Raw genomic sequence first — 25,525 nt, 5'->3', positions numbered from 1 at the left:
GTTCCCGACTCCAGGGGGCAGTGCTCATCTCAGTTTCAAAGCCGAAGAGCCAGCGCTGTCCGAAGACGTCTCCGTGGTCATGTGGCCGGCATGACTCAACGCCAAAGGCGCACGGAACGCTGTTACCTTCCCACCAAAGGCGGTCCCTATTTTTTCTACTTGCATTTTTACGTGCTTTCGAAACTGCTAGGTTGGCAGAAGCTGGGACAAGTAACAGGAGCTCACCCCGTTACACGGCAGCTCTAGGGATTCGAACCGCTGAGCTGCTGACCTTTCAATCAACAGGCTCAACGCCCTAGCCCCTGAGCCACCGCATCCCTTTTATAGTGCTACGACCCCTTTAATACAATTCCACACGATGTGGCGACTCCAACCGCAGAAGGGGGGAAAAAGCAGCAAACTGTTTTTTTGAATTTATCGCGCCTGAAGCCGTATTGGCTAGCGTTCTGAACTGCTTGCGATTGCCTTGAGGACGGAGGCATTAAAGCGGAGACTCCTCCTCTATTAAGTTTATCGCGCCTGAAGCCAGATTAGGCTAGCGATTGGGAGTGATTGCAGCTGGCTTGAGAGGGAGACATCAGAGCAAAGATTTTAATTCTTTTAATTCTTTTTTAATTCATCGCGCCTGAAGCCGAATTCGGCTAGTGATTTGAAGAGCCTGCAGTTGGCTTGTGGAGTCAACCATTGGCGCGCGATTCTTCGACTCGCAAGTATACTTCCCATATTTCCGATGGTCTTAGGCAACCCCTGGCAAATCGTCATTCAACCCCCAATGGGGTCGCGACCCACAGGTTGAGAACTGCTGCTTTAAGACTTGTGGACTTCAACTCCCAGAGTTCCTCAGCTAGCTTTGCTGGCTGAGGGACTCTGGGAGTTGAAGTCCACAAGTCTTAAAGGGACCAAGGTTGGAGACCCCTGCACTGGAAAATATGATTTATGACCATTTTTCACACGACCATTGGAGCATCCCCCGTGGTCACGTGATCAAAATCCAGACACTTGGCAAATAGTTCATATTTATGACTGTCGCAGTGTCCCGGGTGTGTGTGTGTCACACGATCCCCTTTTGAGACCTTCTGACCAGCCATGTCAATGGGAGAGCCGGATTCACTTAACAACTGTGTCGAGAAAGGTTGCAAAATGGGGCAAAACGCACATGACAAATGTCTCACTTAACAACATAAATTTTGGGTTCAGTTTGGTCGTACGTTGGGGACTCCCTGTATATTAATCCAATCTGAATCCAGAGGTTTTGTCTTCTGAGCTTTCGGACTTCGGATGCTGGAGCCCATCCTCAGGGACTTCTCTCCAGCAGAGTGTGTGTTGTTCTGTCTGTGGTAATTTTTGTGGCTGCTGTAAGTGGCTTTTTAGATGTTGATTGGGGTGTTGTTGTGATCTAGGCCCAAGTAGTTATTACCAGACACAATCAGTCCTAAACAAACATATTTTGATCATACTAATGGCTCTGTGTGTCCAATCACACTTGGCCAATAAAAAATTCTATTGTATCTATTCTATTTTACAAGTGTACCTATTTAATTTTAGAAGAATAAGTATTGATAAGTACAATCCATTCCAACCAGAAGTTTCTTTGGGTCTTCCGTAATTTTTAAAAGTGGGACATGTATAGTAATGGCCAGTGGTGGGATTCAAGTAATTGAACAACCGGTTCTCTGCCCTAACGATTTCTTCCAACAACCAGTTTACCAAACTGCTCAGAAAGTTAACAACCGGTTATCCCGAAGTGGTGCGAACTGGCTGAATCCCACCATTGGTAATGGCTCAGGAATTCTAGGATAAATGACTATCCGGTCTCTTCTTAAAAGCCTCCAGTGATGGGACATCCACAACTTCCAAAGGTTAATTGTTCCACTGGTTAATTGTTGGGAGTTGAACTCCACCGGCTATAAAATTGCTATATTGTAGTTGCCCGTCCCCGCTTTAACACAACTCTCCGAATGTGTGTTAAGTCACGCGCTCCCAGTCATGCATCAAATTTAGCCCTGGCCTTGCCAATTTTCTCCAGCTTCTTCTTAGTCTCTGGGCTACTGCGAGAGAAGCTCTCTGCCCTAGCTTTAAACCGCTGCAAACTTAGAGGGTGTCCTTTGGACGCCCTCTTCAGCTGCAGTGAACCGGTTAGCAAAAATAAAAATAAATAAATAAATAATAAATAAATAGCTTCATTCCACCAAAGTCCGACTGCACGGAAAGAGGTCCACGTGCAGAGTTCAAATTCCAGCTAGGTTGGTCAAATGCAGATTTGACAAGAAGGGGCTTTACTATGGTGTCTTCACAGGAAAAGATGGTTTCCTGATTGCTTATTTGTACCCTATGACTATCATTAAGTGTTGTGCCTTATGATTCTTGATGAACGTGTCTTTTCTTTTATGTACACTGAGAGCGTAGGCACCAAAGACAAATTCCTTGTGTGTCCAAATCATACTTGGCCAATAAAAAATTCTATTCTAAAATCAGCAGCATACAAAGAAAATGCATATAAAATGTTCTACAGGTGGCACCTGCCCCCTTCGAGACTAGCGAAAATGTATCCCAAAATGTCTCTCATATGCTGGAAATGTAAAAATAAAGATGGAACATATTACCATATGTGGTGGTCCTGCCCCGAATCACGCAAATATTGGTTAAAAATTAAAAAGTGGCTACAAGAAATTACGAATGAACAATTGGATCTAGAACCCAAACTTTTTTTATTGGAGATTTTTTAAAAAAAATACTTGAAGAGTATAAAATATTTAATACTACATATATTAACTGCTGCTAGGATGGCCTTTGCTCAATGTTGGAAACAGCCATGTGTGCCCTCAGAGAGACTTATTATACAAAAGATTATGAATTATGAAATGGACAAACTAACTCTGAGTCTGAAGGGTAAAGAGACATCAGTATTTTATGGTATATGGGAACGGTGGTATGGATGGATGGAAAGGAGATAGGAATATTTAGTTACTAAGCATAATCAATAGATAAAATAAGAATACAAATATGTAGAATTTAATGTTTGTCATTATTGCACGGATTATTGTCAGATGAAAAACACCACAAATAGCTGTTAAATGATATAAGCTTTTCTTTTTCCTTTTTTTATGCTTTTAAGGTAAAAAAGTTCAATAAAGTATATTTTAAAAAAAAAAATTCTATTCTATTCTATTCTATTCAATATTTGCGCCGAATACATGAAGAGCCAGATCCAAGTGGATTCATCCATTACTATACTGCCAGACAGCATTCGTTGAGCCATTGTTGAATAATTCACAATGGGGGTGGATTTGCACACAATATGAAGCCACAAAACAAGAACCCACTTATTTCGAGTGACAAATCACGTGTTGAATCAAAATCTTGGCATGAAAATTTCACGTCTGTCCTTCTGGGGACGTTGCCGTAGCCTAAACTGTAACCCTTGGAGAGTATTCTGCTTTTGCCATACACCAGGGGTCGGCAACCCACAGCTCTGGAGCCGCATGTGGCTCTTTCATCCCTCTGCTGTGGCTCCTTGTTGCTGGTCGGCTCCACAATTGATAGGGCTTTTGGTTAGGACAGATAGAGGAAGAAGGATGCTGTGCTAGGAAGCGACTCTATGGTGTCGGAACCGACTTCTGGTCAGCAGAGGAAAAAGGACGCTGTGTTAGGAGACAACTCTTTGATGTGGGAACTGGACTTCCGGTTGGCTCCAGAATTGAACTGGGGCTTCCGGTTAGGACCTTTGTGGCTCTTTGGGTGTTTAAGGTTGCCGACCCCTGCCGTAAACCATGATTTCCAAATCAGAGTTTATATACTGTAACTAGGCATCTATTGTTTAGTGTCACCCATTGAACTATGCCTCAAGTTAGTTTGGAGATAATGTGGGCTGTAAGTTCAATTTCAGTGACTCACCAAACAAGTTTTACCTTGACTCCATAAACCATGTTTCAACCATATTTAAATAAACCGTGTGAGGTCAATCACCAAATCTCAGGACATGGGTTGACGTCTTGTTGTCATAGAGAAGAGCTTACCTCCAGTCCAGGCGTGCTATTCAGCAGGTTCTGACAAGTTCTGGAGAACCGGTAGTGGAAATTTTGAGTAGTTTGGGGAACTGGCAAATACCACCCCTGGCTGGCCCCAGAATGGGGAGGGAATGGGGATTTTGCAATATCCTTCCCCCAGGAGTGGGGAGGAAATGGAGATTTTCCAATATCCTTACCCTGCCTCATCCACAGAACCGGCACTATTCAACTCCCAGAATTCCCCAGCGAGCAATGCTTTCACGCTTAAGGACTCGAGCTCCTGGTTTCCTGGTTTCTAGGTAGTACTTTAACTACTACTCGAAACTTACTCTACTTTCTTTTCCTCTAGCTTTATTGTGAATGGATTATGATCTTTAGGAAGTGGGATATATGTGTGCCGCTTACACCTGTCCTCAACAAGGGTGGGGAGAGGTGATATTCAGCTGGTATGTACTGGTTCTAGCAAACCGCTAGCGGAAATTTTGAGTATTTCAGAAAACCGCCAAATACCACCTCTGGTTGGCTCCGCCCCCCATCCACCCCGCCCCTTCCAGGAGTCCCCACGCATTCCCCTGCACAGGAGAACGGAGCTGGAAAACAGGTTAGTGGGTGGGGAGGGAATGGGGATTTTGCAGTATCCTTCCCCCAGGAATGGGGTGGGAATGGGGATTTTGCAGTATCCATTCCCCGGAGTGGGGTGGGAATGGAGATTTTGCAATATCCTTCCCCCAGGAATGGGGTGGGAATGGGGATATTGCAGTATCTTTTCCCCAGGAGTGGGGTGGGAATGGGGATATTGCAATATCCTTCCCCCAGGAATGGGGAGGAAATGGGGATTTTGCAGTATCCTTCCCCTAGAGTGGGGTGGGAACGGAGATTTTCCAATAGCCTTCCCCTGCCACCACCCACCAAGCCACGCCCACAGAACCGGTAGTAAAAACAAATTTGAATCCCACCACTGCTCCAGTCATTGGGAGAAGCTGGGCTAGCTATGACATATTCATATTCATGTTTACACTCATACCTGTTATCTCATACATGTTTGACAAACTAAATACATAAATCTTCCGCCCCATTCTGGGTCTGCAGCATTGTCAGATACTGGTTCTCTCTAAGCCACAGAACTGCTCCATTTGTGGCCTGCTCTTCTCGGACTGCACCGATTCTTTTTCTCCGTGGGTTTTAAAATCCTTCAGCCCAGCCGTATAGCTCAAAGCAAGTGGAGCAGTGGTGGGTTTCAAATTTTTTGAACTACCGGTTCTGTGGGTGTGGCTTGGTGGACATGGCACGGCTTGGTGGGCGTTGCTTGGTGGACATGGCTGGGAAAGGATACTGTAAAATCTTCATTCCCACCCCACTTCAGGGGAAGGATACTGTAAAATCTCCATTCTCTTCCCAATCCAGCGGAAGGTTACTGTAAAATCTCCATTCCCACCCCACACCTGTGGGAAGGATACTGTAAAATCCCCATTTCCTCCTGATCAGCTGGGACTCCGGAGGTAGAGAATAGTTGGGGGCGGGGCTAGTCAGTGGTGGTATTTACCGGTTCTCCGAAGTACTCAAAGTTTCCACTACCGGTTCTCCAGAACTGGTCAGAACCTGCTGAAACCCACCTCTGAAGTGGGGTGAAGAATGGGGAGCAAGAAGCTCAGCCTATCCAGCGTGCGCAACAGAGACAACAACCTGGCAACCATGAGTAAGAAAGATGATTAGAGGTCTGGAGGATAAACACATGACGAACGATGCCAGGAATGTTGTGGGTAGGTCTCTAGTCTAAAAAAGACTAGGGGGTGACCTGATACCAGTGTTCCAATATCTAAGGGGCTGTAACAAAGAGGAGGGGGGTCAACCTGTTTCCCCAAAGCCCCTGAAGGCGGGACAAGAAGCAACGGATGGAAACTGATCAAGGAGAGAAGCAACCTAGAACTAAGGAGAAATTTCTTACCAGAGCAATTAATCAGCGGGACAACTTGCCTCCGGAAGTTGTGGGTGCTCCATCAATGGAGGTTTTTAAGAAGAGACTGAACAACCATTTGTCTGAAATGGTGTAAGGTCTCCTGCTTGAGCAGGGAGTTAAGACTAGAAGACCTCCAAGGTCCCTTCCAACTCTGTTATTTTGTTATTCTGGAGCCATTATCCAAAGACTTGGCCCTTTGCACAGCCCCCTGACCCGTGGCCTCAGCCTGCATTGCTGGGCAAATATTTGCGTTTGCCCAAACAAGGTTAGACTTGCTAAAGATCCTGCAAAACACTACACAACCGAGAGGATTTGCGGTTTGCCTTTTTTTTTCCGCACAAAAACACCCCTCACGCAATCCTTTGAACTTGGATCTATAGCGGGGGAAAAAGCCCACCCTCAGCTCTGCCTGGTGTGGAATTGGACATATTCGAATTTCCCTGTTCTCTGGAAGGCGAAGGGGAAGAAAATGAAGACTCTTGTTGCTTGTTTTGTGGTGCTGCCGCTGCTGATTGTGTCGGAAATCCAGAGTTTTGACTTTGTTGTGGAAGAAGATTCAGAGGTAAGAGTTTTTTAATCCTGGGCAATCGATCTTGTGTCTACAGAAAGCTGAAGTTAAACCAATCAGCTAAATGGAGATTGAACGGTCTTTATTATTCCTCCTCCTGCGTGATCTTGTAGAAACGATCCCCATATAACGTTCAATCCTAATATTAATTAATAGAAATATTCACGTGGACGAGGGGATAGATGGGGAACTCATCATATTTGCAGAAGACACCAAGCTGGCAGGAATAACCAACACTCCAGAAGATAGGCTCAAGTTACAGAAAGATCTTGACAGACTTGAACATTGGGCGCTATCTAACAAAATGAAATTCAACAGTGAAAAAAGTAAGGTTCTACATTTAGGCCAAAAAAAACAAAATGCACAGGTATCATATATGTGGTACCTTGCTCAATAGTAGTAACTGTGAGAGAGATCTTGGAGTCCTAGTGGACAATCATTTAGATATGAGCCAGCAGTGTGCAGCAGCTGCCAAAAAAACCAACACAGTTCTGGGCTGCATCAACAGAGGGATAGAATCAAGATCACGTGAAGTGTTAATACCACTTTATAATGCCTTGATAAGGCCACACTTGGAATATTGCATTCAGTTTTGGTCGCCACGATGTAAAAAAGATGTTGAGACTCTAGAAAGAGTGCAGAGAAGAGCAACAAAGATGATTAGGGGACTGGAGGCTAAAACATATGAAGAACGGTTGCAGGAACTGGGTATGTCTAGTTTAATAAAAAGAAGGACTAGGGGAGACATGATAGCAGTGTTCCAATATCTCAGGGGTTGCCACAAAGAAGAGGGAGTCAAACTATTCTCCAAAGCACCTGAGGGTAGAACAAGAAGCAATGGGTGGAAACTGATCAAGGAAAGAAGCAACTTAGAACTAAGGAGAAATTTCCTGACAGTTAGAACAATTAATAAGTGGAACAACTTGCCTGCAGAAGTTGTGAATGCTCCAACACTGGAAATTTTAAGAAAATGTTGGATAACCATCTGTCTGAGATGGTGTAGGGTTTCCTGCCTGGGCAGGGGTGTTATTATTATTATTATTATTATTATTATTATTATTATTATTATTATTATTATTATTATTATTATTATTATTATTATTATTATACGTGTGAGAAGAGATCCATGCCTTCTGAGAAGGAAGCCCTACAAAATTGAAAGGGCTTGTACCAAGGTAGTGTGAATAATCAGGAACGCAATACAGGTAGTATTCAACTGACAACCGCAACTGAGCCCAAAACGTATTCCTGTTGCGACACAGTTGTTAAGTGGGTTTTGCCTGATTTTGCGACCTTTCCTGCCACAGTTGTTAAGTGAACCGCTTGCAGTTGTTAAGTTAGTCATGTGGTTGTTAAGTGAATCAGGCATCGCCATTGCTTGCCAGAAGCCAGCTGGGCAGGTGGCAAATGGCGATTAGGTGACAGCTGGACGTTGCAACACTTGTAAATTTGTGTTGGTTGTCAAGCGTCCGAAGGTTGATCACGTGACAGTGGGAAATGCTGTGTTGGGTCTAAATGTGAGTTATAAATCTCTTTTTGTCTGTGTGCAATTGTAACTTCCAATTTGTTGTGACCCAGGCCCCAGTAGGTAGTAGGAAACGCAGTCAGTGTAAAAACAAACAAACTTTATTCGAACAGCTGAGAATTACTTCATTCTCAGCGTAGTTCAACGAAATTAAAGCAAATTCCTCCCAACACAAATCCCTCAGTCCTATCACCAACCTTGGTCAAATTAGGCAAACTGCCAAAGGCCTTTCTTGGCAAAAGTTTAGAAGACACCGATACAAAATAAGTGCAAGAAGACGAAGCTATCAACATTGTTTTCCAGCAAAGCCCAAAGGCCGTTGTTGGTCTTTTAAGCCTCATGGGAAGGGCCAATCATCTCTTGGCCCTACTCCTGAGTTGTCCTCTTTGTTTTAGCTGCTCTTGCCTTCTGGCAGCTCTTCTCATGCGTGTATTAGGAACAGGCTCCTCCTGTTGCTCTGCCTCACTACTGTCAGTCTCTGGAGGCTCTGGAGTTCGCACCTCACTCCCCGATGGCCCTGGCCCCACCTCAGCCTCCGACGCAGAGCCCTCATCCGCGCTTTCCGCAGCCTCCAGGACTCGCCCACGCTCTTCCTCAGCCTCATCGCTGTCCGACTCCAACGCCAGCTCTACAGGCTGCTGGCGGACCACAACACAATGGTCATTAAGTGAACAGTTCTAATTTGAGGATTACATGTATACAGTACAAGATTTTTTTAAATATCCCATGGCTTTATTTAACAAGTGAATCAAGTCAATATCCCATTGAAAATATATTGTGGAATATAATTCATTGTAGGGTTTTGCTGGGTACACTATGCATAGAGCAATCAGCTGATAAATGGTGTAAGATGGGGATTGTTGCTGTGGCTTTCTGTTATGGCAGAACTGTTGAACTAGATCTGTGATGACAGATGGCACACATAACTAGACAGGTGGCACGCATAACTGTATCAGTTTGCACGCGAGCTCAACTCTGGCGTGCATGTGCGCGCCGGCCAGCTGATTTTCAGGCCTTTTTGGCCCACCAGAAGTAGGGAAACAGGCTGTTTCCTGCCTCCGGAGGGCCTGGAGGGTGGTTGGGAAGGCCTGTTTTTCTCTTTCACCTGGCTCCAGAGCCTCTCTATGAGTCTGGGGAGGGTGAAATGGCCTTTCCCCACCCCCCAGACCCTCCAGAGGCCAGAAACAGCCCATTCCACAACTTCTGGTTGGACAGGAAGTGACTGTCCAACCAGAATCTTAAGCTTAAACTGTCTACTGCTGACCTCACTCCATTCCTAAGAGGTCTGTAAGGGGTGTGCATAAGCGCACCAATGTGCCTTCCATCCCTGTCCTAATATCCTTTTTTACTCGTATCCTTTTCATGTATTCAAATTATGTTTATACTTTTATCTATTATCTTATATATGCCTGACAAATAAATAAATAAAATTAAAATTAAATAGATTTTTTGCTCTAAGCACACAGCCCTTAATCACTCTGCACTGCTCCCAGTAATGACGGGACATTTGTTTTCAATTTGGTTTGATAATCCTGTGTGTGGTTTCCCCTTTTTCTGATCTTCTCCGTGGTTTTCCTTCCAGAAACTCGCAGAACGGTTTGACTTGGAGACCAGGGGCTTCATCTTAAACCCTCAGCTACGAAGGGGCAGATTTCAGGTACCGATGATTTACTATATAGTTTTGCAAACAGAACAGACATCTACCTTCCAGTGGTGGGTTTCAAATTTTTTTACTACCGGTTTTGTGGGTGTGGCTTCGTGGGCGTAGCAGGGGAAGGATACTGTAAAATCTCCATTCCCACCCCACTCTGGGGGAAGGATACTTCAAAACCCCCATTTCCTCCCGATCAGCTGGGACTTGGGAGGCAGAGAATAGATGGGGGCGGGGACAGTCAGAATTTTTACTACCGGTTCTCCGAACTATTCAAAATTTCCGCTACTGGTTCTCTGGAGCTGGTCAGAACCTGCTGAAACCCACCTCTGCTACCTTCCCCCAAATGTCAGCTTTTGTCATGTCCCCCTCCCCCTCCGACGACTGGGTCTAGGAAGTCCGTATCAGGCGTGGCAACGAAGCCTCTGCAGCTGTTGCAGTTGCATGCGCAGTGCACGGGGGAGGAACCACACGTTCGCGCAGATAGCACACATGTCAAGGTTCCAGAAAAACCTCTTCTGCATAAAAAAAACTCAGAAGCCATTGTCTTTCAGAGTTCTTTACTAGCATGAGGAAACTGGCACACGATGAGTGAAATTCCAAAACTGAACTTCCGGATTCTTTTCCCAGTTATACAAACCCCAAGAGTCCCACCCCCCTGACCCCTTTGCTGGTCACATGGTCCCACGTTCTCCCAGTTCATTCGAATATCTTCTCGCCATTCCTCCTGCAGATGTGAACACCATCCGACCTTGACCGCTTGAAGAATGTTACCATACCCCTCAAACCCCCTTCTTCCCCTCAGGGGAAAAATGTGGCAGCGTCTGGAACCCTAAAGTCTAGTATAGTATATATTCCTTGGCAGGAAACCTATGCGAGCCATTAAAAAGCAGAGACAGCACCTTTCTGACAAAGGTCCATATATAGGTAGACCTCGACTTACGACCACAACTGAGCCAAAAATTGATGCGGTTCAAGGGAGATATTTGTTAAGCGAATCTCACCCCCCATTCTACAACCTTTCTTGCCTCGGTTGTTAAGTGAATCACCGCAGGGGATAACTTAGTAACCCCGCTGTTAAGTGAATCTGGCTTCCCCCATTGACTTTGCTTGTCGGAAGGTCGCAAAAGAGGATCACGTGATCTTGGGATTGCAGCAACGGACATAAGGACAAACTAATTGCCAAGCATCTGAATTTGGATCTCACGACCATGAGGATGCTGCAAAGTGTGAAAAACGGTCGTTAGTCACATTATTCAGTGCTGTTGTCCTTTTGAGCGGTCACAAAACGGACTGTTGTAAGTCGAGGACTACCTGTAGTCAAAGCTATGAAATTCCCAGTAATCCCAAAGGTGCTTTTTTCAAGAGGCGACTTGACTTTCTGGTATTTTCTTTGAAGATGTTTTTCTTTGAAGATGTTTCTCTTCTCATCCGAAGGGGCCTTTGGGTGGCTCAGACTGCTAAGACAGTCTGTTATTGACACAGCTGCTTGCAATTACTGCAGGTTCAAGTCCCACCAAGGCCCAAGGTTGACTCAGCCTTCCATCCTTTATAAGGTAGGTAAAATGAGGACCCAGATTATTGGGGGCAATAAAGTTGACTTTGTCTATAATATACAAATGGATGAAGACTATTGCTTGACATAGTGTAAGCCGCCCTGAGTCTTTGGAGAAGGTCGGGATATAAATGCAAATAAAAAAGAAACAAACAAACAAAAACCAGAAAGTCCAGTTGCCTCTTGCAAAATGTGTCTTTGGGACAACCAAGACCTGGAAGACTGAGAATCTCCATAGAAATTCCCAGTAGTAAGGCAGGGCTGTGAGAATTGGAACCATAAGGAAGGCTGAGTGCCGAAAAACTTCTAAAATTGTGGTATTGAAGAAGACTCTTGAGAGTCCCTTGGGCTGCCAGGAGATCCAATCAGTTGATCCTGAAGGAAATCAACCTTGACTGTCTTTTGGAAGGACAGATCCTGAAGTTGAAGCTCCAATATTTTGGCCACCTAATGAGAAGAGAGAACTCCTTGGAAAAGACCCCGATGTCGGAGAAGATGGGAGGCAAAAGGAGAAGGGGACGGAAGGACCAGGGAAGACATGATAGCGGTCTTCCAATATTTGAGGGGCTGCCACAGAGAGGAGGAAGGGGGTCAAGCTATTTTCCAAGGCACCTGAAGGCCAGATGAGGAACAATGGATGGAAACTCATCAAGGAGAGATTCAACCTGGAAATAAGGAAACATTTTCTGACAGTGAGAACAATCAACCGATGGAACAGAAGTTGCCTTCAGAAGTTGTGGGAGCTTCATCACTGGAAGCTTTCAAGAAGCGATTGGACTGCCATTTGTCAGAAATGATGTCCTGCTTGGTTAGAGGGTTGGACTAGATGACCTTCAAGGTCCTTTCCAACTTTGTTAATCTGTTATAGATATCTGTTAAAGATAAGGTGTCATTGATACAATGGATATGAATTTGGGCCAACTTTGTTAAGTAGAGATAGTCCTCGATTTACGAACTCAACGGAGCCCCAAATTTCTGTTGCGGAGTGAAGCGTTTGTTAAGCGAGTTTGTCCCATTTTGCGACCTTTCTTGCCACAGTTGTTAAGTGAGTCACCGTAGCTGTTAAATGAACCCAGAACTGTTTGTTAAGTGAATCTGGCTTCGCTATTGACTTTGCTTGTCAGACAGTCGCAAAAGGGGGATCACGTTGATTCCCCGGGACACTGCAACCGTCATAAATATGAGTCAGTCGCCAAGTGTCTGAATGTTGATCACGTGATCGTAGGGAGGCGGCAGAGGTCATAAGTGTGAAAAACGGTCATAAGTTGTCAGGGAATTGTGCAGCAGCCGTGCAAATGAACTCAGGGATGCTGACGCAAACTTGTAGCTTTATAAAAATAAATATATTTTACATCTATGTATATATATATCGCAAACCAGATAGTCAGGCACATCACTACCTCATGAGGTAAATTATCAGGTAAATCTCAGAAAAGAAAAAAGGAGGGAAAAGAGGGAAACGCCTGTTTTCACCCGGCATCCAATCATAGTGTAGATTGCCTCAGGTAGGAGCCCGCACTCTCCAATCAATCAACTGCAGATAGTCCTTGACTTACGACCACAGTTGAAATTCATGTCACTAAGCGAGAAATGTGTTAAGGGACTCTTGCCCCATTTTACGACTTTGCTTGCCACAGGTTGTTAAGTTGGATCACTGCAATTCTTAAGTTAGTAACACGGTTGTTAAGTGAATCCGGCTTCCCCATTGACTTTGCTGGTCAGAAGGTCGCAAAAGGGGATTAGGTGACCCTGGGACACTGCAACGGTCATAAATATGAACCAGCTGTCAAGCATCCAAATGTAAATCACGTGACCACAGGGAAGCTGCCGTTGTCCGGGTGAAAAATAATCCCAAATCACATTTTTTTCAGTGCTGTTGTAACTTTGAACGGTCACTAAACGAACTGTTATAAGTCGAGGACTACCTGTACGTATCTGAGAGAGAGAAAAATAGCTTACAGGTTCAACGCCAGCGAAGTTAAAGTTCAAAGCTCTCGGCTAACATATGAGTTCTTATTTATTTAAAATATTTAAAATAGGTTTAAAATATTTTGATAACCACGTTTGAACGCCACAGGGGTCGATAGGTTTCCTCAGACGTTCAAAGGGCTCCAAGGAACAAGGTTGTTCACACACCCATCATGGTTTGTCTAAACCTGGCTTCTTTTCTTTCCAGAGAAGCACCTCCGACTCTGAAGATGAGGAAAAATTGGTGAGTTTTCACGTTGCTTTTTCTGTTTCTCTCTTTGGAAAAGGGGCTCTTCTCCTTCCCACTTCCCAGTTAACCATTAGCAGGCGATCAATTCCATCGTTTGCTTAGGGCTTCTTGTTTCTGCTGTCCAGGAGGGAAATCATATTCTATTATTAACCTGGTGCTTTTTATTGTGCAATGTTGTCATGCCCTATGCACGGTCACTCATGCTCTCGTTATCTCTCATCTGGACTACTGCAATGCTCTCTACATGGGGCTCCCCTTGAAGAGCACCCGGAGACTTCAGCTAGTCCAGAATGCGGCTCTTGTGGTGATAGAGGCGGTTGAGCTCCCATGTAACACCTATCCTGCGCAGACTGCACTGGCTACCTGTTGTTTTCCGGGTGCGCTTCAAGGTATTGGTTACCATCTTTAAAGCGCTCCATGGCTTAGGACCGGGCTACTTACGGGACCGTCTACTGCCGGCCTCTATCTCCCAGCGCCCGGTGCGTTCCCACAGAGAGGGACTCCTCAGGGTGCCGTCAGCCAAACAATGTCAACTGGCGGCCCCCAGGGGGAGGGCCTTCTCTGTGGGGGCTCCGACCCTGTGGAACGAGCTTCCCCCCCCGGGCTTTGACGACTACCTGACCTCGGGACCTTTCGCCGCGAACTTAAAACTTATTTATTCCGTTTGGCTGGACTGGCTTGATTTTAAATTCTAAATTTTAAATTTTACTTGTGGGTTTTAAATTCTGTAATTTTTATGGGGTGTAAGGTTATTTTAAATTTTCTGGCTAATTTGAATCAGTTTTTTAAGGGTTGTTTTAATTATGGTGTATGTTTCTGTTTGTATTTTATTTGCCTGTTCACCGCCCTGAGTCCTTCGGGAGAAGGCGGTATAAATAAAATATTATTATTATTATTATTATTATTATTATTATTATTATTATTATTATTATTATTATTATTATTATTATTATTATTATTATGGGATGAATGACAACGGGGCGACAACAGAAAAAAGAATTCAGCTCGCGGCGAATCAAAACAAGGCATTTCTGGCTTGTAAGGAAGGAAGAAAAAAGTGTAGGGTAGAAGGAGAAAAAGAAAGAAAAGCATTGACTTCCGACTCTTTTTTAAGTGCAATAAAATAAAGTAACAACATGGCAACCTCAACTTTTTACTTTTGCATGATGCTGGATACTAGCCGTTTCTGTAACAACACACTTATCTCGTCAGGCAAAACCCAAAATCAAAAGTTTCGGGGTTTTTTTCCCGCCTCAAGCACAAAGTCCAGAAGTGGTTTCCAAGTAGAAACAAAGTTGGTTCCATTTTTTGCTTTAATTAAAGCAGTCACTTTAGCCACCTGCTAACTACATGAGTTTTTGCAGCCGTTCATCCGTTTGTGGGAATTAAGCAGTGGTGGGTTGCTACCGGTTCACCCCGGTTCGGGCAAATCGGTAGTAATGGTGGCGGGAGGCTCCGCCCACCCACCCGGATGTCATCAAATACGATCTGAGCATGCACGAACGAACTGGTAGCAAAGGTAAGTGAAACACACACATCTGGAATTAAGATAGTCCTTGAACCAATCTTGACTTTCTGTGACCACGTGAACTACTCCATGCTACACCATGGCAACATTTTAGAAGTGGGTTGGCCTTCTCCTTCCTGTACCCAGTATTTTATTTATTTATTTTGTCAATCACATATAAAATAACAGGTAAAAGTATAAACACAATTTGGATACATGAAAAGAGTAAGTAAAAAAAAGGAATATTAGGACAGGGACGGTAGGCACGCAGGTGCACTTATGCACGTTCCTTACAGACCTCTTAGGAATGGGGTGAGGTCAATAGTAGACAGTTTGAGCTTAAAGTTTGGAGGGTTTGGGGAAGAAACTACAGAGTTAGGTAGTGTGTTCCAGGCATTGACTACTCTGTTACTGAAGTCATATTTTCTGCAATCGAGTTTGGAGCGGTTTATCTTGAGTTCGTATCTATTATTTGCTTGTGTATTGTTGTGATTTTATTTTATTTATTTATTTTGTCACACAGTACATATAAGCATAAGCATGAAATAATTATACAATATATAAGCATATAAATGAGTATGAGTATGTAATAACTATATTAATTGGATGTAACAAAAGGAAACAATAGGACAGGAAGGGTAGGCACGTTTGTGCTCTTATGCACGCCCCTTACAGACCTCTTAGAAATGGGGTGAGGTCAATGGTAGACAGTTTTTGGTTGAAGCTTTGGGGATTTTGGGAAGAGACCACAGAGTCAGGTAGTTTATTCCAAGCATTAACAACTCTGTTACTGAAGTCATATTTTCTGCAGTTAAGATTGGAGCGGTTAACATTAAGCTTAAATCTATTGTGTGCTCGTGTATTGCTGCAATTGAACCTGAAGTAGTCTTTGACAGGAAGGACATTGTAATAGATGATTCTATGAGTTACACTCAGGTCATGTCGAAGGCAGCGTAGTTCTAAATTTTCTAAACCCAGGATTTCAAATTTGAAGATTGAAGCTGAAGTAGTCAATGACAGGTAGGACATTGTGGTAGATAATTTTATGTACTATGCTTAGGTCAGCTTGAAGTCTGCGTAGTTCTAAGTTGTCTCCATTTCTAAGGATTTCCAGTTCTACATTGTCTCCATATACTCCATTATACTCTAATTATGTTTACATTGTGTTTTGTAGGTTTGCATGTGTGTTTACAATTTAAGTGTTTAATAAATTCTCATGTTTGCTTTATAAGTTTAAAGGATTTCAGAGGCTGTTTATCAACAGGAGAGATAGAATCAAGATCACATGAAGTGTTAATATCACTTTATAAGGCCTTGGCAAGGCCACACTTGGAATGTTGCATCCAGTTTTGGTGGCCACAATGTAAAAAAAAATGATGAGACTCTAGAAAGAGTGCAGAGAAGAGCAATAAAGAGGATTAGGAGACTGGAGGATAAAGGTTAGGAACTGGGTATGTCTAGTTTAATGAAAAGAAGGACTAGGGGTAACATCATAGCAGTGTTTCAATATCTCAGGGGCTGCCCCAAAGAAGAGGGAGTCAAGCTATTCTCCAAAACACTTGAGGGCAGGAGAAGAAGCAACTAATCAAGGAGAGAAGCAACCTAGAACTAAGGAGAAATTTCTTGATAGTTACAACAATTAATCAGTGGAAGAACTTGCTTCCAAAAGTTGTGAAGTCTCCAAACTGAAAGTTTTTAAAAAGAGATTGGATAACTTTCTGTCTGAAATGGTGTGAGGTTTCCTACCTGAGCAGGAGGTTGGACTAGAAGACCTCCAAGGTCCCTTCCAACTCTGTTATTCTGTTCTGTTCTGTTCCGTTCCATTCCATTCCGTTCCGTTCTATTATTCTGTTCTATTCTGTTCTGTTCTGTTCCGTTCTATTGTTCTGTTCTACTCTACTCTACTCTACTCTACTCTACTCTACTCTGCTCTGCTCTGCTCTGCTCTGCTCTGCTCTGCTCTACTCTACTCTACTCTATTCTATTCTATTCTATTCTTCTAAACCATATTGGAGACCTGGCTTAGTTAACTTATGATTACCTATACAATATTTCTATCACGGTTATAGAAATGTATATATCCTTCCCATAATCAAGTAGGTGGTACATCTGCCATTGTGACTTGTTCTGAAATCTCCTTCTGGATGAATCTCAGTTTTAATCATGTCAACAATAAAATGGCCAGGACAGGGATATTCCTGGGACCATATTTGGAATCGCAACTCTTCCTTTGTTGATCCTTCCTGCCCTGTTTTCATCGTTTCAGCTTCTTGGGGATGACAAAATCATCCTCCACAGCTACAAGATCCAGTCCACCATCACATCCCGCATGGCCAACACGATGGTCCAGACCATAGTGGAAAACAGAGCCAAGCACTCGCAGAATCTGGTTTTTGATGTCCAGATCCCCAAAGAGGCCTTTATCCACAATTTTACTATGTAAGTTGGAGTCATGCTAGTCTGTCCATTTAATTTTGTTGTAGGCTGAATAGGTTTATCCTAGGCTAAGTGGGTTGGAGATTTGTACTTTCCAAATTGCAAGATATATGTCAGCCTTCCCAGGTTAACCAGACAGGAAACACAACTAGATTATATGGTGTAAAAGGGATATATGGTGTAAAAGGGAAGGCTTTGGTTTTATTAGTCATGATGTCTGCAACTGGTCCAACGAAAAATTGTACAAAAGAGATGGATTGCATCCATCAAAGAAAGGGACTGAGTTACTTAGCAATACATTCACAGATTTTCTGGATAAACATTTAAACTGAACAGTGGGGACAGAGAATTAACTGATATAGAAAATTTCTGTCCCCAGCAATGGAAAACTAAAAGGGTTATCAGTGCATGTAACATAGATGTCTGTATGGGTAAGACTATCAACCATGCTATCAAGCAAAACCAAGCATTTAACAGTGAGTGCCATACCATGTGCACTAAACCAACAGGTGGCATGAAAGTAGGGGCAGTCAACACAGGTTATGTAGACAGTAAACACAAGATCAATCCAAATGGACTCAAATGTCTATACACCAATGCACAGAGTATGAGGAATAAACAGGGTGAATTAGAAATCCAAGTAAATGAGGGTAGATATGATATTGTTGCCATTACGGAAACTTGGTGGGATGAAACTGACAGATGGAACATACAGCTAGAGGATATAAATTATTTAAAAGAAATAGACCAAATAAAGAGGAGGTGGAGTTGCACTATATATAAGAAATAACTACATCTCTACAGAAATAGAGCACAACAATGATGAAAATCATCTTGAATGTATTTGGGTCAATATAAAAGGGTGAAAACGATATTGCCATAGGTCTATACTATAGGCCACCCAACCAAACAGAGGAAGTAGATGAACTTTTTGCTAGTCAGCTAACTAAGGTATGTAGGAAGCACATCACAGTAGTAATGGGGGATTTTAACTACCCTGACATCAACTGGGAAACAAACTCTGCACCAAGTGGAAGATCCAATAGGTTCCTAACAAACCTAGCAGATAACTTTGTTTCCCAAAAAATAGAGAAGCCGACAAGGGGATCAGCCATATTGGACTTAATTCTCACTAACAGAGATGAAATGATAGAAGGTGTTGAAGCTACAGGAACCTTGGGGGCAAGTGACCACGCAATATTGGAATTCAACATTAAGCAAATACAAGTAGTAGAACAAAGTCAAACTAGAGTCTTGGACTTTAAGAGAGCTAATTTCAATAAACTTAGAGAGATCTTGAGAAGGATTCAATGGATGAGAATCCTCAGGGGGAAAACAACTCAAGAAGCTTGGGAAATTTTGAAAAGTGAGATTATAAAAGCACAGTCTAACACAATACCAATGAAGAAGAAAAATAGTAGATCACAAAAGAAACCAGCATGGATGCATAAAGAACTATCTGACAAATTGAAAGACAAAAAGGACAAATATAAAAAGTGGAAAGAGGGGCAAATAACTAAGGCAGAATATCAGCAAATAGCCCGAGCCTGTAAAGATGAAGTGAGGAAAGCTAAGGCTCACAATGAACAAAGGCTAGCGACAAAAGTAAAAATAATAAAAAGCTTCTTCCAACATGTTAAAAACAAGAAAAAGTCAAGGAAACAATTGGCCCATTGCTGGGAGAAAGTGGCAAGAAGATGACAAGCAACAGGAGAAAGCAGATCTACTTAACTCATATTTTGCATCTGTCTTTACACAAAAGGAAAAACAATCCAACCTATCAAAACAGCACTACAAAAACAGATTAGAAACACAAGTTAAAATAGGGAAGAAAATGGTAAGTGAACACCTGTCTACCCTAGACGAGTTCAAATCACCAGGACCGGATGGATTACACCCCAAGGTTCTGAAGGAACTGGCAGACGTGATCTCAGAACCACTGAACTATATCTTTCAAAGATCCTGGAGCACAGGGGAGCTGCCAGAGGACTGGAAAAGAGCTGAAGTAGTTCCCATCTTCAAAAAAGGAAAAAACAGATCCAGGAAACTACAGACCTATCAGTCTGACCTCAATACCGGGAAGATTCTGGAAAAGATAATCAAGCAACGAATCACGAACACCTAGAAGCAAACAAAGTAATAACCAAAAGCCAACATGGGTTTGTCAAAACAGATCATGCCAGACTAATCTTATCGCATTCTTTGACAAAATGACAAAATTAGTAGACCAGAGGAATGCTGTTGATATAATTTACTTGGACTTCAGTAAAGCATTTGATAAAGTAGACCATAACCTACTACTAGATAAAGTAGAAAAATGTGGGTTAGACAGCACCACCACCAGATGGATTCGTAACTGGCTGACCAACCGCACTCAACGTGTAGTCCTCAACGGAACTACATCCACATGGAGGGAAGTATGCAGTGGAGTACCCCAAGGCTCTGTTTTAGGCCCAGTACTCTTCAACATCTTCATCAATGACTTGGACGAGGGATAGATGGGGAACTCATCAAATTTGCAGATGACACCAAGCTGGCAGGAATAGCCAACACTCCAGAAGATAGGCTCAAGTTACAGAAAGATCATGACAGACTTGAACATTGGGCGCTATCTAACAAAATGAAATTCAACAGTGAAAAAGTAAGGTTCTACATTTAGGCCAAAAACAAAATGCACCAGTACCGTATATGTGGTACCTTGCTCAATAGTAGTACCTGTGAGAGGGATCTTGGAGTCCTAGTGGATAACCATCTAGATATGAGCCAGCAGTGTGCAGCAGCTGTTAAAAAAGCCAACACAGTTCTGGGCTGCATAAACAGAGGGATAGAATCAAGATCACGTGAAGTGCTAGTACCACTTTATAATGCCTTGGTAAGGCCACACTTGGAATATTGCATCCAGTTTTGGTCGCCACGATGTAAAAAAGATGTTGAGACTCTAGAAAGAGTGCAGAGAAGAGCAACAAAGATGATTAGGGGACTGGAGGATAAAACATATGAAGAACGGTTGCAGGAACTGGGTATGTCTAGTTTAACAAAAAGAAGGACCAGGGGAGACATGATAGCAGTGTTCCAATATCTCAGGGGCTGCCACAGAGAAGTGGGAGTCGGGCTGTTCTCCAGAGCACCTGAGGGTAGAACAAGAAGCAATGGGTGGAAACTGATCAAGGAAAGAAGCAACTTAGAACTAAGGAGAAATTTCCTGACAGTTAGAACAATTAATAAGTGGAACAACTTGCCTTCAGAAGTTGTGAATGCTCCAACACTGGAAATTTTTAAGAAAATGTTGGATAACCATCTGACTGAGATGGTGTAGGGTTTCCTGCCTGGGCAGGGGGTTGGACTAGAAGGCCTCCAAGGTCCCTTCCAACTCTGATGTTATGTTATGTTAAATATATTATATATACTGTACATATAGACTCCTACTGTATTGTGTTGTATTGCATTGCATTCTATATTGTTCTGTTTCATTCCATTATGTTCCCATTCCATTTCATTCCATTCCGTTCTATTCTGTTCTATTCTATATTTTTCTGTTCTGTTCTGTTCTGTTCTGTTCTGTTCTGTTCTGGTCTGGTCTGGTCTGGTCTGGTCCATCCCTTCTCTTCCCTTCCCTTCCCTTCCTAATTCCATCCCTTGTTCTGTTCTGTTCTATTCTATTCTATATTGTTCTGTTCCATTACATTATGTTCCCATTCCATTCTGTTTCATTCTATTCTGTTCTATTCTATATTGTTCTGTTCTGTTCTGTTCTGTTCTGTTCAGGTCTGGTCTGGTCTGGTCTGGTCTGGTCTGGTCCATCCCTTCCCTTCCCTTCCCTTCCCTTCCCTTCCCTTCCCTTCCCTTTCTAATTCCATCCCTTGTTCTGTTCTGTTCTGTTCTATTCTATATTGTTCTGTTCCATTCCATTATGTTCCCATTCTGTTCCGTTCTGTTCTATTCCGTTCTATTCTATATTGTTCTGTTTCATTATGTTCCATTCCTGTTTCCTTCCCTTCCATTCCTAATTCCATCCCTTGTTCTGTTCTATTCTGTTCTGTTCGATTCCAGTATGTTCCCATTTTGTTCCGTTCCGTTGCATTCCGTTCTATTCTATATTGTTCTGTTCCGTTCTGTTCCATTCCTGTTCCCTCCCCTTCCTTCCCTTCCATTCCTAATTCCATCCCTTGTTCTGTTCTATTCTGTTCTGTTCGATTCCAGTATGTTCCCATTCCGTTCCATTCCGTTCTATTCTATATTGTTCCGTTCCGTTCTGTTCCGTTCTGTTCCATTCCTGTTCCCTTCCCTCCCTTCCATTCCATTCCTAATTCCATCCCTTGTTCTGTTTTGTTCTGTTCTGTCCCATCTCACAAGTGACTTGATTCCAAGCGCTGTTTTTGCTTCTTTTCTGTTCTACAGGAACGTTAACGGTATCACATTTACTAGTTCAATTAAGGAAAAATCGGCCGCTCGGAGTCAGTATGCAAAGGCGAAGGCCAAAGGCAAAGCTGCCGCGATCCTCAGGTGGGTAATCCTGCTTCCCTCTCTTCCTTTTGTCCTGCCATGGGGCTCTGAAGAGGACAAATGCAGGAAGGGATAGGCAGCACCTGTGGCTATTTTAAAGCCTGGACAGTGCAAACAGCCATACAGGTAATCCTCGACGTATGACCACAATTGAGCGCCCCCTCCACAATGATGTTGCTAAGGGAGACAGTTTGTTAAGGGAGTTTCGCCCCATTTTACGACTTTTCTTGCCACCGTTGTTAAGTGAATCGCTGCAGTTGCTAAGTTAGTCACACGGTTGTTAAGTGAATCTGGCTTCCCCCCTTGATTTTGCTAGTCGGAAGGTCACAAAAGGGGATCACGGGACTGACCCCCCCCACCTCCCCAGGACGCTGCAACCGTCATAAATAGGAATTAGTTGCCAAGTGGCTGAATTTTGATCACGTGACCATGGGGGGAATGCTGCAGCGGTCGTAACTGTGAAGAACGGTCCTAAGTCACCTTTTTCAGGGGCGTTGTAACTTCAAATGGTCGCCAAGCAAATGATTGTAAGCAGTCGTGGGATTCAGCCAATTCGCACCACTTCGGGAGAACCGGTTGTTAACTTTCTGAGCAGTTTGGCAAATTGGTTGTTGGAAGAAATCATTAGGGCAGAGAACCGGTTGTTAAATTATTTGAATCCCATCACTGGATAGATAGATAGATAGATAGATAGATAGATAGATAGATAGATAGATGAAGATAGATAGAAGATAGATAGATAGAAGATAGATAGATAATAGATAGATAGATGATAGATAGATAATAGATAGATAGAAGATAGATAGAGATAGATAGATAGATAGAAGATAGATAGATAATAGATAGATAGATAGAAGATATGATAATTTTTTTTTTTTAGATAAGATAGATAGATAATAGATAGATAGATGAATGAATAGATAGATAGATGATAGATAGATAGATGATAGATAGATAGATGATAGATAGATAATAGATAGATAGATAGATAGATGAATGAGATATCTGGATTACTAAGCTGATAAGACTCAACATGTAGTCCTCAATTGAACTACATCCACATGGAGGGAAGTATGCAGTGGAGTACCCCAAGGCTCTGTTTTAGGCCCAGTACTCTTCAACATCTTCATCAATGACTTGGACGAGGGGATAGATGGGGAACTCATCAAATTTGCAGATGACACCAAGCTGGCAGGAATAGCCAACACTCCAGAAGATAGGCTCAAGTTACAGAAAGATCTTGACAGACTTGAACATTGGGCGCTATCTAACAAAATGAAATTCAACAGTGAAAAAAGTAAGGTTCTACATTTAGGCCAAAAAAACAAAATGCACCAGTACCGTATATGTGGTACCTTGCTCAATAGTAGTACCTGTGAGAGGGATCTTGGAGTCCTAGTGGATAACCATCTAGATATGAGCCAGCAGTGTGCAGCAGCTGTTAAAAAAGCCAACACAGTTCTGGGCTGCATAAACAGAGGGATAGAATCAAGATCACGTGAAGTGCTAGTACCACTTTATAATGCCTTGGTAAGGCCACACTTGGAATATTGCATCCAGTTTTGGCATACGATGTAAAAAGATGTTGAGACTCTAGAAAGAGTGCAGAGAAGCAACAAAGATGATTAGGGACTGGAGGATAAAACATATGAAGAACGGTTGCAGGAACTGGGTATGTCTAGTTTAACAAAAGAAGGACTAGGGAGACATGATAGCAGTGTTCCAATATCTCAGGGGCTGCCACAGAGAAGTGGGAGTTGGGCTGTTCTCCAGAGCACCTGAGGGTAGAACAAGAAGCAATGGGTGGAAACTGATCAAGGAAAGAAGCAACTTAGAACTAAGGAGAAATTTCCTGACAGTTAGAACAATTAATAAGTGGAACGACTTGCCTTCAGAAGTTGTGAATGCTCCAACACTGGAAATTTATAAGAAAATGTTGGATAACCATCTGACTGAGATGGTGTAGGGTTTCCTGCCTGGGCAGGGGGTTGGACTAGAAGGCCTCCAAGGTCCCTTCCAACTCTGATGTTATGTTATATAGATAGATAGATAGATAGATAGATAGATAGACAGATAGATAGATAGATAGATATAGTGGTGGGATTCAGCCAGTTTGCACCACTTCAGGAGAACCAGTTGTTAACTTTCTGAGCAGTTTGGCAAACTGGTTGTTGGAAGAAATCATTAGGGCAGAGAACCGGTTGTTAAATGACTTGAATCCCACTGCTGGTTGTAAGTCGAGGACTATCTGTATTTGGAATATTCCCCTTTACTCTCATTGTCTACTCTATGGGGATTCTCAGCCCTCCAGTTCAGAGTTGTCTCAAAGGTGTTTTTTTTTCCAGAAGGCAACTGGACTTTCTTGTTTTTCTTTTGAAGACGTTTCGCTTCTCATCCAAGAAGCTTCTTCAGTTCTAAATGAAGGGTGGATGAATAAATAAATAAATCTGCAAGTGGCCCCAATGACTCAGGATGAGTGCTAATGACCAGATGATTCTGCTCTTTACTTTCATTACTCAGTTGTACTTTAAGTACTCAAATGCAAATAACTAGGGCAGGGGTCTTTTAAGACTTGTGGACTTCAACTCCCAGAGCTTTGCTGGCTGAGGAACTCTGGGAGTTGAAGTCCACAAGTCTTAAAAGAGCCAAGTTTGCAGATCCCTGAACTAGGCGATACATTGAACTATATACTATGGAATGGGATAAGTTTAAACAACCTAAGGTAGATGTTTAGGTAAGAGTTGAAGTCCACAAGGCTTAAAAGAGCCAAGTTTGCAGACCCCTGAACTAGGCGATACATTGAACTATATCCTATGGAATGGGATAAATTTAATAGAATTTTTGTTGGCCAAGTGTGATTGGACACACAAGGAATTTGTCTTGGTGCATATGCTCTCAGTGTACATAAAAGAAAAGATACGTTCATCAAGGTACAACATTTACAACACAAATGATGGTCAATATATCAATATAAATCATAAGGATTGCCAGCAACAAAGTTACAGTCTTACAATCATAAGTGGAAAGAGATTGGTGATGGAAACGATGAGAAGATTAATAGTAGTGCAGATTTAGTAAACAGTTTGACAGTGTTGAGGGAATTATTTGTTTAGCAGAGTGATGGCCTTCGGGAAAAAACTGTTCTTGTGTCTAGTTGTTCTGATGTGCAGTGCTCTATAGCGTCGTTTTGAGGGTAGGAGTTGAAACAGTTTATGTCCAGGATCACGAGGATCTGTAAATATTTTCACGGCCCTCTTCTTGATTCGTGCAGTATACAGGTCCTCAATGGAAGGCAGGTTGGTAGCAATTATTTTTTCTGCAGTTCTAATTATCCTCTGAAGTCTGTGTCTTTCTTGTTGGGTTGCAGAACCGAACCAGACAGTTATAGAGGTGCAAATGACAGACTCAATAATTCCTCTGTAGAACTGAATCAGCAGCTCCTTGGGCAGTTTGAGCTTACTGAGTTGACGCAGAAAGAACAACCTAAGATAGACGTTTAGGTAGGAGTTGAAGTCCACAAGGCTTAAAAGAGCCGAGTTTGCAGACTCCTGAACTAGGGGGTAGTTTGTTGTTTTTATTTCAACAAGGATAATAATTG

The 25,525-nt window shown here is 42.8% G+C and overlaps 1 protein-coding gene across 3 annotated transcripts in view; it reads left to right on the top strand.

The window, feature by feature from the left end:
• The first annotated feature begins 6,131 nt into the window (after nucleotides 1–6,131).
• The window catches only part of ITIH2 (inter-alpha-trypsin inhibitor heavy chain 2), a 65,910-nt gene continuing 46,516 nt past the window's right edge, over nucleotides 6,132–25,525 (top strand). For 2 of the 3 annotated variants that reach the window (XM_058190829.1, XM_058190828.1), the window contains exons 1-5: nucleotides 6,132–6,526; nucleotides 9,640–9,714; nucleotides 13,440–13,475; nucleotides 17,255–17,427; nucleotides 21,823–21,927. In XM_058190829.1, coding sequence (XP_058046812.1) covers nucleotides 6,434–6,526; nucleotides 9,640–9,714; nucleotides 13,440–13,475; nucleotides 17,255–17,427; nucleotides 21,823–21,927 — 482 coding nt within the window. In that variant the 5' untranslated portion in view covers nucleotides 6,132–6,433. Of the gene's footprint in view, nucleotides 6,527–9,213; nucleotides 9,341–9,639; nucleotides 9,715–13,439; nucleotides 13,476–17,254; nucleotides 17,428–21,822; nucleotides 21,928–25,525 lie in introns of those variants that run through there. The other variant, XM_058190830.1, reaches the window with a different exon arrangement.

The sequence above is a fragment of the Ahaetulla prasina genome, chromosome 7 (assembly GCF_028640845.1).
Source record: "Ahaetulla prasina isolate Xishuangbanna chromosome 7, ASM2864084v1, whole genome shotgun sequence".
In the NCBI taxonomy this organism is placed as follows: Eukaryota; Metazoa; Chordata; class Lepidosauria; order Squamata; family Colubridae; genus Ahaetulla; species Ahaetulla prasina.
This window is presented reverse-complemented; position numbering and strand designations above follow the sequence as displayed.